Raw genomic sequence first — 19,604 nt, 5'->3', positions numbered from 1 at the left:
ATGGAGTCTTACTCCCATGACCAAAAACAGAAGGTTGTATTAATCACAGTTGAGATAAACCCTGCTCCAGCTCTCAGCTATGATATGAGTATGACTACAGAGCTGCAAGTTAAGTGTTTATCCTTTTCTATGTTTTCCACATAGCAAATTTTGCTTTGTGAGAAGCAGATTGTTAAGTCCCTTTTGCCTTCTTCTATATTATTATTATTATTAAAATTATCAGCTTGGAAGCATGAGGCATTAAACTGATTGTGTGATAGTTTTCACACCTATTTACCTTTACTATCTTCAGAATTGTGTGGATGATATTTCTCCAACAGTTTCTTAGATTCTTCACATCAACTTGAATGGTCCTTTGTTTGCAATTTCCTCAATAATTTTAAAACTTCCAATGGAATGTAATCTATTTCTTCTGCTTTATTTGATCTAAGTCTTCCAGAGCTCTTCTAAATTCTGACTCTAATACTAGACCCCCCCCCCCCAACATCTTCCTTATCAACTCAAATTTCTTCTTCCATCATGCCATCAGACGAACCCTCCCTTGCATCGATGCCTTCAGTGTACTCTTTTCATGTATATGCTCCTTCCCTGCATTTAACAATGAAATTCCTGTTTCACTCTTGATATTAACACCTTAGGTTTAATTTCACCAAAGACTGTTTTTACTTTTCTATATGCTGAGTCAGTCTTTCTGACAATAACTTTTTCAGTTTTTCCAAATTTTTCCCACAGCCATTTCAGCTTGGCTGCCCTGCACTTCCTATTCGTTTCACTCCTAAGTGAATTATATTGCCATATTCCCATCTTTTCCTGAACATTTTTATACTTTCTTCTTCCGTTGATCAGTTGAAGCATTTCTTCCAGTCTGTGGTCTAGGGCTAGCAACTTTGACTAGTAATCAGAACGTCATGGGTCACAGGTCTTAACCCAGTCACTGCTTAAATTTTGAATAATAATCATCAGAAATGGCAGCTAAAGACTTCTGGCATAAGAAGTCACTCATGTTCTGCCAATAGCCTTGTAAAAAAGGGCAGAGAAGGGGACAGAGGTTCAGTGCACTTGTAGGGAAGCAACCTACTCATGCCGTATAAAATTCACAGCAGTCTTTCCCATTGTGTGCCAGCCAGGCCGCTGTAACTATCTCTGACGTCATAAATATTGTGCAATACTTTAAAAATCAAGTAAATAACCTGAAACATTTGTAGCATGTCAGGAGTACTACTAAATCAGTATGTGTTGAATATCATTTGAATAACTTTAACCACTTTCGAAATTTGGACATTTTTCTGTAAAAATCATTGGCGCAACAGAAAAGAGCTAGAAACTTAAAAGTTTATATTTAGATTCCTTTTGCATAACAATTTAGTAGAAACAGTATTCTGGATCTCATAAATTAAAATTTTAGTTGAAATTCATGATTTTTTGGTTTTTGTCTTAAAAATTAAGGAAGCAAGATAGATTAAGTAGGTGAATAAATAAAGCTAGGATGTTTAAATTTAAGTAGAAGGGAAATACGCTACAATCATAAAGATGTGAGAAGTTTCAACCGAATAACTATAAAACTATAGCGATAGCGTATCTCCAAAGGGCAAGTTCAGAGCTCGTCTACTGCGTATAGTGGATTAAATTAATTATCTCGCCCAAAATATTGGACTTAGCCACGTCAGACTTTTATTATAATTACTTACCTGTGTGCTGATTGCACATTTAAATTGAGAGCTTCATCGGCCATCAGAAAAGGAAGCAATGATTTTTCTTTATAACATGAAGTGGTGCATTACTAGCCCAGCGGCTAGTCGGGACAGCGAAATTAATCAAGCGTTCCCTTAGCCGTCCGCACCGTGGCTTTATGTATAAGAACACTGCGCAAGGAAAAGAGGGCTCCAGTTCTCTCCAGATGCTGATCAGCGCACCATCTGTGCCGGGAGTCGCATCGCGTCGCTATCATTGCTATAAACAGCCTCGGATGCCGTAATAAGTTCCTCGGGATACGTGTAACCATGAAATCATTTTCGAGTGAAGTGTTAATTCTGGGATGACTTTCATAATCTATCTCTAGTTTGCGTATGTTGTATTTTCATGTGCTGCCACGGGACAGACATTCTACAATTATTTAGCGTGGCGTTTGATGAACATTATCATCAAATTATGGCGAGCATTCACTTAAACAATTAATTTGAACAGTTATAGTTGCATCAGCGCATTAGACTCTGAACTGCTCTCATAGTTGGATTGTGTGGATTCTTTTTGGTCTGTGACTTTCAGAATATAGTGAACATTTTAGAAAGAATCGTTTTTGATTATGAATCCCAGACAATCTCCTAATTCCTCAGAGCTATAAGCTGTAGCTGTAAGTGTATTTCTCAGTTGAAGTGGGCACTAGGAATTCTAATTACAGGCTTCAGGTTTTGCTAATCACTTTCTGGTTGCCAATATTGTAGTTAGAGAGCCAGTGTCGAGAACGGCAAACAACAGCATTAAATAAATCATAGGAACATTTCATTAACAATTATTTCAACCCGCGCACTACATACGTTGCTAATCGGCAGGGAAAGACATTCCACATTCATTTTAATAACAATAAATTCCATACATCGCCCCACATATGTTGCTACTTGGCCGGGAAATGCGTCTTTTCTACATTACAAAACATTTAATATACATTAATTTCCACCCGCCTCCCCACACACTCTCTTGCCCATGGTGTGAGAAACTACTCCCAAAAATATGGTAGAATCAGCAACTACCAATAACATGAGAATGTAGAAGGCAATGGAAATCACTGTAGCAAAGGCGCATAAGGTGTGTCTATGTAACACGTAACTGAGAAAGTGTCATGATGATCTGTCTATCAGCAAAATATTCCAGGTTAGTTCCCCATTCTGATCTTGAAGAGGGGACTGCCAAGTGGGGGGTAAGCATGAGAAAAAGAGGGAATAATCATCAAAGGGATAACTTCCTACAGGTAGGAGCATGAGCGGCAAAAGTTTGAACATTTAGGAAAGCTAGAAAACCTGAAAAAGGAAATTTAAAGGCTTAATCAAGGTACAGCAGTGTCAGTGAAGTGAAATGGAAAGAAGATAAGGATTCCTGGTCAGATGAATATAGGGGAATACCAACAGCAGCAAAGAATAGTACAAAGGGAGCAGATTCAATATGAAGAGAAAAGTAGGGCAGGATGTCAGCTACTCTAAATAGTTCAGTGACAGGGTTGCTCTCATCAGATTCGAAAGCTAACCAACGCTGACAACAATAGTCCAGGTATACATGACGATGACACAAGCAGAAGATGAAGAGGTAGAGAAAGTATACAAGGATACTGGACAGGTAATTCAATATGTAAGAGGAGATATTATCTAATAATCATGGAGGACTGGAAAGCAGTTGTAGGGGAAGAAGTAAGGTTTACAGGAGAATATCACAGTAGAAATGAGAGAGGAGCTCTGCAAAAATTTCAGATGGTAATAGTGACTACTCTGCTCAAGAATCATAAGAGGAAGAGTACTTGAAAAAGATGCAGAGACACTGGAATATTCCAGTTGAGTTGCATCATGATCAGAAAGAGATTCCAAAATCAGATATTGGATTACAAGACATACCCAGCAACACATAATACAGATTCAGACCATTATTTAGTAATGACGACAAGTAGACAGAAATCATGGAGAAGAATCAGTGTGGAAGGAACCGGGGCACTGAAATACTGAGGAATGACGTGACACATTTGAAGTTTGTTAATGATGTGGATATTGTGATAAGGAATATCACAGGAGGCAGTTCATTTGAAGAAGAGTGGATGTCTCTAAAGTGGGCAAATCATGTCACTGTATAGAAGATTTCCAAAATTTGGTCCCACCCCTTGGGGTCTCTCCTTGTGAGTCCTTGCATCAGTAATGCATAACTCATTGGATTTTCAAGTTCAGTTATTTAAGTGTTGTAAAGCATGAGTTAAATATAAAACTTTTGATATGAATGGAAAATAATATAATAATTTAATCTTTTCTGTTGTGTGAAAGCAGTGTTGCTATCTGCAGCTTCTGACAGAAGTGATTATGCATTTGTCTTTTTTAGTCTGACTGTTTTTCATAACAAAGTTGAGGTCTATTGTGTGTGTTGTGTAGCAGGCAAACCCATCTGAGTTCAGATTCTTTAGTAGCAGATAAAAAAATAATAAAGAAATGATATAAAAGACTGACACTTCACACAGTATAGATTCATACTTACAAATTATTAATACTTATGCACTACATGAAGAACATTACTGAGCCAACTGACTTACCACTTGGCCATGGTGGAAAGAATGTGTCCAACCCAGAGTGACCAGACAGGCTGTCACCACCAGGCATAACATCACGCAAAATAGAACGAGAGACTGATTTCATAACATATGGGGACACAGCATTGGTCAAATCTGAAAAATAAATCAGCATTTAGTGGAACTGTTTAGGTAAAAAATTACAAGTTTCAGATGACTCACACAGAGATAAATTATTTTTCATTTGTATATGTGACTTTTTTCTCACAAAGCAACTCCCAAAATTACTGATTTATTTGCATACTGGTTTTTGAATGTTATAAATCCATTATCAATGCAACAATCTGTCAGTTCATTTTCATTTCTGTCTCAAAAACGGTTACATTCATTTACTAACTTGCCACTTCAGGTAAATGATGTAAATATCTTTCAAAATACAACCTATTGGTCACTTGCTGATGTAGGCACTATTGCCTAGACCAGGGGAGCCCAATTATTTTGGCTCGGGGGCTGTTTTGTGAGAGGGGAGCTTAACAGAGAGCCCCACCTTTTAAAATGATTATATTCATTAACTAACAATGTTGTAATTTGGAAAAACTGTAAATTGCATCACAAAAGTCAATAAATCTTACATATACATATAATATTATTAATTATTAAATACCAATATCAATTATTAAATGAAATAGTGGGAGTTATCCCTATTTATTTATTGTACTAAATAAATGTCATGTGACTAGGGCCTCCCATCGCGTAGACCATTCGCCAGGTGCAAGTCTTTTGATTTGACGCCATTCTGGCAACTTGCACGTCGATGGGGATGAAATGATGTTGATTAGGACAACACAACACCTAGTCCCTGAGCAGAGAAAATCTCTGACCCAGCCAGGAATCGAACCTGGGCCCTTAGGATTGACAATCTGTCATGCTGACCACTCAGCTACCGGGGACGGACATTTATTGTACTAATTTGATATAATCTACAGCTGTAAATGCATATAATTTTTCCACAGAATGCTATGGTCTCCTCTGTTGTAATGCTTGCCATTTTGTTCCAAGAAGGCCATTTTCTTCCACGTCATTCACAGCACACTCAAGCAATTCCCAATCACTGGGTCTATCTTTCACTGATCCTAGAACAAGTAACTCCTCTGTGATGATGAAATTTTCATAAACTTTGTGGATAAAAATGAGTAATTGTGCAGTATCTTCATTATCTGCTCTCTTGTGTATTGCCAAAGAAAACCAACAAAAGTTTTTGTGCACAATCTTTAGCTGTTTTGTCACTCACTGAGTCAAAGCACCTCACTACAGTCCTTTCTGGCAATAACATGCTCTCAATTTTGCTTCTAAGATCAGGACATTTAAGTTTGTGCAGTATCTTACACTGCTGATTAATTAGGCCTTCTGAAAAGAGGCTTCTCGTGTTTAGCAAGGTTATAGGCTACTTTTTAAATGACTGTTGCTTCATCAGCCTTTTCATAAAGTCCACATTTTAATATTTTGTATTCTGTCTTGGAACGTTTTCTGCCAAATTCGCTGTGTTTGTTTTTGTAATGTCTTTTCATAATGTACTTCGTGTATACACCACTGCATGACACAACAGACACACTCCTTTGTTCCCAGTATTAACACAGAAATAAGTGTGTGTATGTTTTTCATTAAACAGATGAAATTCAGCACCAATTTCATGGTTTTACAGAGGGTTCATAATTTCAGTAAAGTTGTAAATTTATATATTTACTGTTGCAGATACAAAGTATATACCAGATCAACCAGAAAAACAGTGTGTATTGTACTACACATGCAAACCAAGTCAAAATTTGGTGCGGTGGCTGATGGGGAGACACCATAAATGGCTTGGTAAATGGTAAATGTCTTCTCAGTTGCTCCCATCAGCCACTGCACCGAATGTCAACTTGGTTTATGCAAACAGTATCTACACTGCACATGCCTGATGAAATACCCATCCTACAAGAAATCAGTCACGCATGGCACAAAAACCTCAGTTCAAGATGATTATTCTGACTCTTGTGGCAGGCCGCACAAAAACCCTTAGTGGGCCACATGTGGCCCCAGGTATAGACAGTCCTTTAATGCACCAAGCAAACTATGCCTCAAAATACAAAGTAACAATTATACTAAAGCTATGGAAGCATTTCAATTAAATGTTCTCTACTTTTAGAATATTCTGTATGGAGTGCAGTAACTCATTATTTTTGGTGAGAATTGCTGTGCACTTGGGACTCATAACCCTACTGCACAGCCAAAACCATGGTACCATGCGTTACTGGATGGAGGCCAGAGGGGGGAGGGGGGGGGGGGGCAACATGATGACAATTTTTGTCTTTCACTTCCAATACTGAACACACTTTGGCTCCAAAGGAGTAACAATACCTGCTGTTACTGTACAATGGCATCATAAGTTCATGTAATACTTACATTTATTGTCAGTGATAGTACAAGAAAGTAAGACGCACACACATACATTGTACAGTGTGTTATCATCAAGTTCCAACACAACTTTTAGATGATGGCAGTCAGAAACTGACTATGGTAGTAGTCACTTCAAAGTACTTGCTGATGTTGTTGTCAAAGCCTTGCTGAATATTTAAAAGAAAATGGCTGCAATATACAAACTTATTTTTGACTGATTTGAGACATTAATGAAAAAATCTCACACATAAGATTAATTTCCTATGGGTGAACTCAAATTTCAATGAAAGTTTTAAATGTGTGATAAATCCTGATGCTCTCTCTTAGATAACCTACAATGCATGATTAAACATCCATCTGTCCAAGAAAATGGCTTTTCCAGACAACTGACGTTAATATTTCCACATTTTACAGTATTTGTAATGATATGAATGTGTGAGTGAATATTAGTGAAAATGAGAGAGAGTAAGTATGTTTATAAGTAAGTCTATTTTTATCCTTTTTTAATTTTAAAGATCTTAATCACATTTGCCATAAGCTGTTTTCACTATTGTGAATGTTAAATGGACTGTTTCTGACTCCTCTAAGAGTATTGTTACAGGAAGATATCCATTAAACTGTGTGTATTGTGGGAGAATCAATAAACTTGAACTCTGACTAAAAATATATAAAATAACAAAAATAAAACTATTCTGATCCCAAAGAACAGTGAAAGAGCTTTATTACACACAGTCCTGTTTTTAATGGTATATTATTGTCTTCCTCTAACCCGTAAACTGATTTACTCAACCAGTTATACACAAGTCTAACTATGTGTGTGTGTGTGTGTGTGTGTGTGTGTGTGTGTGTGTGTGTGTGTGTAATGGGGGGAGTTTCAGGGTGTTCAGTGGTAAAAACAGCTTGAGGCAAATGTGTTAAAAAAACATAAAATTAAAAAAAAAAAAACAGTTGAAAGAGGATTAGTCAAAAACCACTCACTTTTTCCTATTTTTCATTGATACTCAGTCACACATTCACATATTTACACACACTGTAAAAAGTGAAAACATGGCTATTGGCCTAAAACCCTTGTAAAATGTAAATACAAAGGGCAAAAATAAGCTAGCAGTTAAATTAACTGAAAAAAGTAGTACAGTTTCTTCAAAGTAACAGCGTTTCTGCTAATTTGAATGGGTTCAATTTAAATTTAGTCTGTGGACATGCATATAATGAAACAGTGGATGGAATAATAACAGTATGGAAATGATAGCTTGCTATTTACCATATAAAGAAGGTGCTGAGTTGTAGGCAGGCACACTGGAAAAGATTTCTTATTTCGAAATAGAAAACACCCACACAAGCACAACTCACAAACACGTATGGCCAACATCTACAGGCACTGGAGACTGACTGTGACAGCATCTGATGTGAGTATCAATCTGCTGGGGTGAGTGGGGAGGGGGGAGGGTAAGGAGTAGGCATGGGGTGTAGGGGTATCAGGATGGAGATGGGTGAAGATGCTGCTCTGCCCGTGGGAGCATGCAGGGACATCGTGGGGACAGGTAGAGGTGCTAGTGCAATGTCAAGATTATGTGCTTTTGGGGGGGGGGGGATGAGGGGTGCAAATGGAGGGGGGGGGGGGGGGGGTAGGAGGAGAACACATCATGTTGGGCACCATGTTCAGCAAGTGGGTGATCCAGTCTTTCTTGATCATAGTCTAGTGGTGGCAATTCATACAAACAGCTTGTTAGTTGGCATGCCCACATAGAAAGTGGCTCAGTGGTTGCAGCTTATTTTTTAGATTACAAAAATGTCTGTGATAGGACTGGAGTAGGTGTCAGGTTGTATGGGGTAGTTTTGCAGCTAGTCTATTGCAGGGATGTGAGCCATGAAGCAGGGGTTGGGAGTAGGGCTGGAGTAAGGACAGACAAGGATATTGTACAGGTTCGGTGGGTGGCAGAATATCGCTGTGGGAGGGTTGGGTTGGGTTGTTTGGGGGAAGAGACCAAACAGCGCGGTCATCGGTCTCATCAGATTAGGGAAGGACGGGGAAGGAAGTCAGTCAGCCGTGCCGTTTCAAAGGAACCATCCCAGCATTTGCCTGGAGCGATTTAGGGAAATTACGGAAAACCTAAATCAGGATGGCCGAAGCAGGATTGAACCGTCATCCTCCCAAATGCGAGTCCAGTGTGCTAACCACTGCACCACCTCGCTTGGTCGCTGTGGGAGGGATGGGGAGGATAGCAAGCAGGATTTTGCTCATTTCAGGACATGACAAGAGGTAGTCAAAACACTGGCAGAGAATTTGATTCAATTGCACCGGTCCTAGGTGGTACTAAGTCACGAGAGGAGTGCTCTTTGTAGTAGGACAATGGGTAAGTGGGAGGTGACTGGAGAGACAAGACATGCGAAATCTGTTTTTGGACAAGGTTGGGATGATAATTTTGGTCCAAGAAGGGCTCAGTGAGACCTTTGGCAAATCTGAAGAGGGACTGCTTGTCACTACAGATGCAATGACCACAGGTGGCTAGGCTGTATGGAACAGACTTCTTGGTAGGGACAGGGCAGCACCTGTCAAAGTGGAGGTATTGTTGGTGGTTGGTAGACATATTCTTGACAGAGGCACTGTTGTAGCCATGAGGTGGAGGTCAACATTGAGAAATGTTGTTAGGTGGAGGAGAACCAGGTGAAGCAAATGAGGTAGAAGGTGTTGCGGTTCTGGAGGAATGTGATAGGGTGTCCTCACCCTTGGTCCAGGCCAAAAAGATGTCATCAACAAATCTGAGTCAGTTGAGGGGTTTGGGATTCTGGATGATTAGATGGTTCCATGTGGGAGCCCATTTCTGTACCATGGATTTGTTTGTAGGTAATACCTTCAAAGGACAAGTAATTGTGGGTGACAATACAGTTGGTCATAGTGACCAGGATGGAGTTTGTCAGTTTGGAGTCAGTCAGATAGTGTTCAGGAGTGCCACGGCCATGGAGTTGTCAGTGTAAATGGAGGTGGCATTGTCAGTAATGAGCAGGGTTCTGGGTGGAATGGAATGTAATCTGTTCACCTCCTTCTCCCACCTTGGACTACCACTATCTACCGTCTCTACAAGTGCTTCCATCGAACATCCCTCACATCCCATCATAGCAGCCAAATCCTGCTCACAGACCTTCTACATTTAACACACCCTCAGAAATGTCCTCCAACCACTATGGAAAATCCACAACCTAAACAGACCCAAAACACAGTCATGAAAATATGCCCCCAAAAGCCTCAGATCCACAGAAGTAGCAATGCCTTCCAAAGGCCTTACCAATTGCCCCACTCAAAATTCAGTCATATTGGACTTATTTAAGACCTCCTCTCATTCTTCCAACCTCTACAGCGGAAACACTTTTTCACCACCAACCATACCAATTAGACCTAATCCAAAACCAATACTGAACCCTGCCAGATTCATTTCACTCCTCCATCTAACCTGACCCATTCCCACTGCCTCAAAATCGTCTGATTAACTCTCCAGAAGTTCCTAACCTTGAACTTTGCCTCTCCATCATTCCCTAAATACCTCAACATGGACACCAAATTCACATTTGCAGAACAAACCACAATCTGCCACCTAAAAACAGATCCCAACCCTATAATTCTACCTACCAACAAAGGCTCCACACTGTGGTTAGGGACAGCAGGGATTACCTGGCAGAGGAACTCTGCCAGTTCTCAGATATGTCCACATACAAACCCTGCCACAGTGACCCCATTCCAGAAATTGAGCAGATCTCCAAACTCTCCTCAAACGTTTGGTGGTCCATCCTAGAACCTCTCTCTCTATCTCCCCCCCCATACCCCCCCCCCCCCACCCCCTCACCCCTACCCTCCTACCTTCTCCATGCTTTCTGAAGTCCATAAACCCAACTACTCCATGCTTTCTGAAGTTCATAAACCCAACCACCCAGCACACCCCATTGTGCCCAGTTACTGGGCCCCATAGGGGATCCCTGCTTTGATGGACCAACACCTTCAGAATATTGCCCCCACCACTCACTCCAGCAGGTTACTATTAATGTCAGGTGTAGTCATAGTCAGGCTCCAGCACCCAGAGAGAATGGCCCTGTCTGTGTGAGTTCTGCTTGTGTGAATTTGTGTGTGTGTGTGTGTGTGTGTGTGTGTGTGTGTGTGTGTGTGTGTGTGTTTTATAAGTACATATAATGTGTAGGAGTGTAGTGTAGTGATGAGTCATTGTTAATAACTTGTTTAACTTTGGTTTCTAACAGCTGCTTGAATTTTGTCAATGTTTACCTTTACTCCCTCCACATCCTCAAAGGTTCTCCTAAACAATGGACAGCTTTACTTATCTTGGGACACTCAAACTTATGTATCAATAGAATTTTTCCCTAATGGCATTTGTGGTTGATAACAATACTGAATTTTTGGATGCACTTCCATATTTACAATCACTATATTACAAGTAAAAATAGTTTTCATGTAGACTATGTGTCCAAAATCTATGACAGGTTGTCAGTATGTTATCAGTAAGTGAGTAAGAAAATTACAACCTGTTTGTCCTATATATTGACTATTGCTATCTAAACAAAAAATCTTGTAAACTGCTGAGTCCAAATATTTATTATCACAACTGCCACTTATATGTTTCTTGTTTTGGAGAAGGTGTAATAGTCAGTATATAGGACAAACATGTAATAATTTTCTTACTTGCTTAAAGAGCATCCAACTGGTGTAGCCTGCACTACATCATTGGTTGGTCAGTATTTAATACATAATAAACATTCAGGAGGGCTTATTCATGAGAATTTAAGAATTCTACATAATGCCCCCAAAGGGCACTTATTAAATGCTTTGGAACAGACAGAAAACTACATCTATTAATGCAGGAAAAAATCCAGCCATCTACCCTAATAAACAAGCAATTTGATTCGATATTTCTAAAATATTTTCGTTGATTTTCTGTAACACATGCCTGCTCTTGTGCTTTACTTTTTATCACAAAAATTGTTTTTAAAGTATCTTCATTTTTCTGTCCTTCTCTCTCTTATAAAATATACATTTCTTTTTAGCTCAGTTTTTTGTATGACAGATTTTAGTTTGTAAAGATGGTATAATGTCATTGCACCTATCATGAAATTCTCACATGCCTGTAACAGTACATATGGTCTGTCCTTTCTTTGACTGTCAGTATACTATCTTCATAAGCTTTAAAGTTTGACCAGTTTGACATGTATTGAGACATTTCTTCACTACTTAAATAATTTTATCAATAAGTTTCATGTTTTATACTTCCAAAGGTATGATACAGATTGCCATTCGTGGATCCCCATCTCTGTGGTGACCTATGGCATCCATCTGCTGTTACATTTCTGGCATGTCAGATTCCTCGCCACTGACACAATTCATCAACAGGTTCCATGGTGCTATCTCCACAACAATGGCTGGCATCTCTACATTTATCTTCGCTTCCACACCTCAGTTTGAATTTTCATGCGATGCTTGTAGATGGCAGTTACGGTTCTTACAACTAACTCTATTGGTTGTTGATGCATATCTGTAAGTATCTGTTGCAAATGTAAAGTAATTACTAATATGGCCAACTTACATTTATGTAATGTTTCATAATGTTATTTGTATCTAGAATGATATTTTGAGTGTTCATGTGCGTCATCATTGTATGTTAAGCCCTAATGCCTCCTGATGAGGTCACACAGCATGCAAGGGGTGGAGCTTCTCCTTTATAACATGTAGCACTTTGATGTTATTTAGCAGTTGCCACAGGTGCCTTCCAACACATGTCAATATTCTCTGCTCATTGTCCCTCTTCAACTTGTCTGTACTCTATTGTCTCTGCTCACTGCCTAAAGATATAAATACCTTTCTGTTTTATTGTTATCACATATCCACATTTTATCATACACATAAAGTGTAAAATATTAGTATGTATATATAAAAAACAAAGATGCTATAACATACCAAACAAAAGTGTTGGTATGTTGATAGAGACTATAAAAAACACAAAACACACATACAAATTTCAAGCTTTCGCAACCCATGGTTGCTTCATCATGAAAGAGGAAAGGAGGGAGAAAGACAAAAGGATGTTGGTTTTAAGGGAGAGGGTAAGGAGTCATTCCAACCCTGGGAGCAGAAAGACTTACGTTAGGGGGGAAAAAGGACAGGTGTACACACACACACACACACACACACACACACACACACACACACACACACACACACACACACACACACATATATCCATTTGCACATATACAGACACAGGCAGACATATGTCAACAACATCTTTGCCTCTGTACTTCCGCCTCAACTGACATCTCTGCCCAACCTCTTTGCCTTTACATATGTCTGCCTATGTCTGTATATGTGTGGATGGATATTTGTGTGTGTGCGAATGTATACCTGTCCTTTTCCCCCCCTAAGGTAAGTCTTTCCACTCCCGGGATTGGAATGACTCCTTACCCTCTCCCTTAAAACCCACATCCTTTCGTCTTTCCCTCTCCTTCCCTCTTTCCTGATGAAGCAACCTTAGGTTGCGAAAGCTTGAAATTTGTGTGTGTGTTTGTGTGTTTTTTATTGTCTCTATCAACACACCAATGCTTTCAATTGGTAAGTTACAGCATCTTTATTTTTATATATATTTTTCCCACGTGGAATGTATCCCTATGAGCTTTAACTTTTAACAAAAATCTGTGATGGAGACTGATTGCTATTTTAAATACTCTAATCAGATTGCTGCTTTGTCCAATAATGTTTTCAAAACATTATCCAGTGATAATGCCAGATGCTAGGCAATTCCTTTGACTACAAATGTCAGTTTTTACACTGATGGACAACAAGAGGGATTTCTTGTAATGATCCTAAAACAGCACTGAGAACGGTATCCAACACAAAAACTTCAATTACAACAAAACTGTAATGTTCACACAACAAAGTGGCTGTCGAGGGGAATGTGTAAGGCAGACTTTTGCTGCCAGAAATTGCCTTCAGTGGCTGCTTCAGTCTGTTAACATATAACGTCGTTTATTCCATACCCCTGAAGGCTCTCCTTTGCAATAAGCTTCAAGAAGGTGGCATGTAAACAAATGAATCCAAAATGAACCCATGTTATTAATATAACAAAGTACATCAATATGATTCTTACACTTTGAATCTGCCGTAATGATGACTGTTGCTTTCTGATACTGACCTCCTAACAGATGAACACAACCAACTAATATTTTCTGTCTACCATCCTGCAAGTCTGTTTTTAATACCTTATGATTAATTCCAGCCTTCTGAATTCTGATTCCTTTACACTCTCCCACAGCCATTCTTTGTGTCTTACCATTTCTCCTATCTCTCTCTCTGTCTGTCTCTCTCTCTCTCCCTCTTTCTTTCTCAATACTATTATTTAATTTCTATACTAAATCCCCCCCCCATGAACCATGGACCTTGCCGTTGGTGGGGAGGCTTGCGTGCCTCAGCGATACAGATGGCCGTACCGTAGGTGCAACCACAACGGAGGGGTATCTGTTGAGAGGCCAGACAAACGTGTGGTTCCTGAAGTTGGGCAGCAGCCTTTTCAGTAGTTGCAGGGGCAACAGTCTGGATGATTGACTGATCTGGCCTTGCAACATTAACCAAAACGGCCTTGCTGTGCTGGTACTGCGAACGGCTGAAAGCAAGGGGAAACTACAGCCGTAATTTTTCCCGAGGACATGCAGCTTTACTGTATGATTAAATGATGATGGCATCCTCTTGGGTAAAATATTCCGGAGGTAAAATAGTCCCCCATTCGGATCTCCGGGCGGGGACTACTCAGGAGGATGTCGTTATCAGGAGAAAGAAAACTGGCGTTCTACGGATCGGAGCGTGGAATGTCAGATCCCTTAATCGGGCAGGTAGGTTAGAAAATTTAAAAAGGGAAATGGATAGGTTAAAGTTAGATATAGTGGGAATTAGTGAAGTCCGGTGGCAGGAGGAACAAGACTTCTGGTCAGGTGACTACAGGGTTATAAACACAAAATCAAATAGGGGTAATGCAGGAGTAGTTTTAATTATGAATAGGAAAATAGGAATGCGGGTAAGCTACTACAAACAGCATAGTGAACGCATTATTGTGGCCAAGATAGATACGAAGCCCACACCTACTACAGTAGTACAAGTTTATATGCCAACTAGCTCTGCAGATGATGAAGAAATTGAAGAAATGTATGATGAAATAAAAGAAATTATTCAGATAGTGAAGGGAGACGAAAATTTAATAGTAATGGGTGACTGGAATTCGAGTGTAGGAAAAGGGAGAGAAGGAAACATAGTAGGTGAATATGGATTGGGGCTAAGAAATGAAAGAGGAAGCCGCCTAGTAGAATTTTGCACAGAGCACAACTTAATCATAGCTAACACTTGGTTTAAGAATCATGAAAGAAGGTTGTATACGTGGAAGAACCCTGGAGATACTAAAAGGTATCAGATAGATTATATAATGGTAAGACAGAGATTTAGGAACCAGGTTTTAAGTTGTAAGACATTTCCAGGGGCAGATGTGGACTCTGACCACAATCTATTGGTTATGACCTGTAGTTTAAAACTGAAGAAACTGCAAAAATGTGGGAAATTAAAGAGATGGGACCTGGATAAACTGAAATAACCAGAGGTTGTACAGAGTTTCAGAGAGAGCATAAGGGAACAATTGACAGGAATAGGGGAAAGAAATACAGTAGAAGAAGAATGGGTAGCTCTGAGGGATGTAGTAGTGAAGGCAGCAGAGGATAAAGTAGGTACAAAGACGAGGGCTGCTAGAAATCCTTGGGTAACAGAAGAAATATTGAATTTAATTGATGAAAGGAGAAAATATAAAAATGCAGTAAATGAAGCAGGCAAAAAGGAATACAAACGTCTCAAAAATGAGATCGACAGGAAGTGCAAAATGGCTAAACAGGGATGGCTAGAGGACAAATGTAAGGATGTAGAAGCTTATCTCACTAGGGGTAAGATAGATACTGCCTACAGGAAAATTAAAGAGACCTTTGGAGAGAAGAGAACCACGTGTATGAATATCAAGAGCTCAGATGGCAGCCCAGTTCTAAGCAAAGAAGGGAAGGCAGAAAGGTGGAAGGAGTATATAGAAGGTTTATACAAGGGCGATGTACTTGAGGACAATATTATGGAAATAGAAGAGGATGTAGATGAAGACGAAATGGGAGATACAATACTGCGTGAAGAGTTTGACAGAGCACTGAAAGACCTGAGTCGAAACAAGGCCCCCGGAGTAGACAACATTCCATTGGAACTACTGACGGCCTTGGGAGAGCCAGTCATGACAAAACTCTACCAGCTGGTGAGCAAGATGTATGAGACAGGCGAAATACCCTCAGACTTCAAGAAGAATATAATAATTCCAATCCCAAAGAAAGCAGGTGCTGACAGATGTGAAAATTACCGAAGTATCAGTTTAATAAGCCACGGCTGCAAAATACTAACGCGAATTCTTTACAGACGAATGGAAAAACTGGTAGATGCAGACTTCGGGGAGGATCAGTTTGGATTCCGTCGAAATGTTGGAACACGTGAGGCAATACTGACCTTACGACTTATCTTAGAAGAAAGATTAAGAAAAGGCAAACCTACGTTTCTAGCATTTGTAGACTTAGAGAAAGCTTTTGACAATGTTGACTGGAATACTCTTTTTCAAATTCTAAAGGTGGCAGGGGTAAAATACAGGGAGCAAAAGGCTATTTATAATTTGTACAGAAACCAGATGGCAGTAATAAGAGTCGAGGGGCATGAAAGGGAAGCAGTGGTTGGGAAAGGAGTTAGACAGGGTTGTAGCCTCTCCCCAATGTTATTCAATCTGTATATTGAGCAAGCAGTAAAGGAAACAAAAGAAAAATTTGGAGTAGGTATTAAAATTCATGGAGACGAAGTAAAAACTTTGAGGTTCGCCGATGACATTGTAATTCTGTCAGAGACGGCAAAGGACTTGGAAGAGCAGTTGAACGGAATGGACAGTGTCTTGAAAGGAGGATATAAGATGAACATTAACAAAAGCAAAACGAGGATAATGGAATGTAGTCAAATTAAATCGGGTGATGCTGAGGGAATTAGATTAGGAAATGAGACACTTAAAGTAGTAAAGGAGTTTTGCTATTTAGGAAGTAAAATAACTGATGATGGTCGAAGTAGAGAGGATATAAAATGTAGACTGGCAATGGCAAGGAAAGCGTTTCTGAAGAAGAGAAATTTGTTAACATCAAATATAGATTTATGTATCAGGAAGTCGTTTCTGAAAGTATTTGTTTGGAGTGTAGCCATGTATGGAAGTGAAACATGGACGATAACTAGTTTGGACAAGAAGAGAATAGAAGCTTTCGAAATGTGGTGCTACAGAAGAATACTGAAGATAAGGTGGATAGATCACGTAACTAATGAGGAGGTATTGAATAGGATTGGGGAGAAGAGAAGTTTGTGGCACAACTTGACTAGAAGAAGGGATCAGTTGGTAGGACATGTTTTGAGGCATCAAGGGATCACAAATTTAGCATTGGAGGGCAGCGTGGAGGGTAAAAATCGTAGAGGGAGACCGAGAGATCAGTACACTAAGCAGATTCAGAAGGATGTAGGTTGCAGTAGGTACTGGGAGATGAAGCAGCTTGCACAGGATAGAGTAGCATGGAGAGCTGCATCAAACCAGTCTCAGGACTGAAGACAACAACAACAACATACTAAATCCAAATCATAGCACTAACTAGATCACTATGATAGATAAAATATCATTATAACATGGGAGAAAGTAGGAAAATCATATACTTATGGCACTGTGCTCGAACTATCAGCCCAGGATTTTCACAATACTGTGCAATTATCTCATATCAAAGTAAGCAAACTTGCATTATAACTTTAAGTAAAGTTTACACTTACGAGCTATATTGGCAGCTGCAGTCAAGGCTTCGACATCTCCAGATTTTTGTACAGCACCTTCACGTTCCAGTCTCTGGTAATATGCAGTGTTTTTCATAAGATGTTTTACGAAGACCCGTGTTGTTTCAGGAACAAATTTACCATCCAGCAGAGCTGAAGCACACAAAAATTGTTGTTTAAATTTCTGTTTCACTCATCAAATAGTTATGGTTCAAGTTTAACATGTGTAAAATTAATCAAACATAACAATAAAAATAACAGATTAGTAAAAATGTCATAAAAACAGAAGTGGGACAATCAAAAGAGAAGAGTTCGTTGGTGAGATCAACTTGAAGATAGGTTAAAGTTTGCTTTCCAAAAAAAAGTGAACAGTAAAGCAATCATCAATCTGCAGACTGTTTTGAACACAAAGTACTTCACCAGGTACAGTCCTATCAAATTTGATGCTGATTTTCCTCCAATCTTTGAACTGACTTACCCAGCCAGTTGTGGGAATATTGACATCAAAAATGCTTCTCAGAGACATAAGCATTTCTGGGTTGACAGAGTATGGCTGCCAAACAGAAATATCTGAGCAATATACAAAGACTTCTGTGTACTGTGAAACGTGACTGTGCAGTCAGACAAAATGAGCTATATACAAAGACTTCAGTGTACTGTGAAACGTGACTGTGCAGTCAGACTTTTGTATTATTTGATTGGAATAAAGTATTTTCTACTCAGAATCATCTTGTCTTCATTATTGTAAATTTCCCTTAATGGTGGCCTCATGTCAACTGTGCACTACTTAACACAACTAGTAAGTGTTCGTTTCATTTCAGTTAACGTGCCTCTTTTGTTGGACATACTGTTCAACAAACCCTTTGTGACTCCACAATATGGATGGATGTAAGTAAAGAGTTTCAGCAGTGCAGTCAATGTGACAATCACCTATCAGTTGTAAAATATGAGTACAGAGTGGTTAAAAGTTCTGTGTTACATAATGAGCTCAGTCCAAAGCACCCTCAACAATGCAACAACCAAGCAATCTTCTATTAGGCTTTGGGCATTAACTACCTCAATATACATCACTGTGTGAACCAGTATGACAAAGAGAACTATTTTCAAACTGTGACACGTTTCACAATATGAGCAGCAACTGTGTTGCAAACAATCGCTGCACGTATGATCACCTTGCATACGATTGCTTCACATGTGTCTCCACAACTTGCCACCCAAGATATGATTAGCAGAGTCACAACCATGCTGAGTTACAACCACACTGCAAGTACTGCAGGTCACCTCATCTCTGATGCCATTCCACTCAACTGCTGTTAATTCTATTACCTCATGGCCACCACGACACACACTGACTGCCCTCTCACCCTAAACAATTTCCATTTCATTAAGAACAATCTGCCCTCTGGTTTGCAACTGTGGAATGTGTTTCCAATACCACAGGCATTCTAGGTATTGAGATTTATCAATAAATAAATGTCATGGGAACTCCATGCCATACAATGCACAGCAACAGTCGAACACCACGATTACCGACTTACAATCAGCTATGATAACACACGAGGACAATGTCACTGTGCCTGCTCAGAAGCCAGCCCAGCCAAACATTCACACCACTGCACTGCCAGCTGGAAATGAGGTGTCCAGCATGCCACCACATCAAGGGTCATTGCACTGCTGGTATCTTTGTCAGTTTAATGATGCCACGAGGAACTGCAGGCAGCTTTCTGAGTTCTCAAAGGCCACACATGGGTGCACAGGTTCACTGTCCAGCACTGAATCAACAAGTCACCAACAGCCATTGCATGTGTGTAAATACGCATCTCGCCACCCCCATCTCCATGGGGACAGACTGTAAGTTCTGTAAATCTATGATCACAACACGCACAACTACTTACTGGTGGAAACAGTTCCAGACATCAGCACAATACCAAAGGGAACTACTTCCACATTCAGCACTAGGCAATGCTCCAACTTAGTGCCACTAATGATTCACGGATCATGGTGCACAAAACTGTC

General features: G+C 39.7%; 1 protein-coding gene across 1 annotated transcript in view; it reads right to left on the bottom strand.

The window, feature by feature from the left end:
- LOC126279010 (protein phosphatase 1 regulatory subunit 42-like) overlaps nucleotides 1-19,604 on the bottom strand; it is a 93,375-nt gene that overhangs the window by 15,743 nt on the left and 58,028 nt on the right. The window contains exons 5-6 of the mRNA XM_049979390.1: nucleotides 17,589-17,741; nucleotides 4,280-4,411 (exon numbers count right to left, since the gene is read on the bottom strand). Of these exons, the coding sequence (XP_049835347.1) occupies nucleotides 4,280-4,411; nucleotides 17,589-17,741 (285 nt within the window). The remainder of the gene's footprint in view (nucleotides 1-4,279; nucleotides 4,412-17,588; nucleotides 17,742-19,604) is intronic.

The sequence above is a fragment of the Schistocerca gregaria genome, chromosome 6, assembly GCF_023897955.1.
Source record: "Schistocerca gregaria isolate iqSchGreg1 chromosome 6, iqSchGreg1.2, whole genome shotgun sequence".
NCBI classification, from domain to species: domain Eukaryota; kingdom Metazoa; phylum Arthropoda; class Insecta; order Orthoptera; family Acrididae; genus Schistocerca; species Schistocerca gregaria.
The sequence above is the reverse complement of the archived record's forward strand: the minus strand, read 5'-3'. Positions and strand labels throughout refer to the sequence as shown.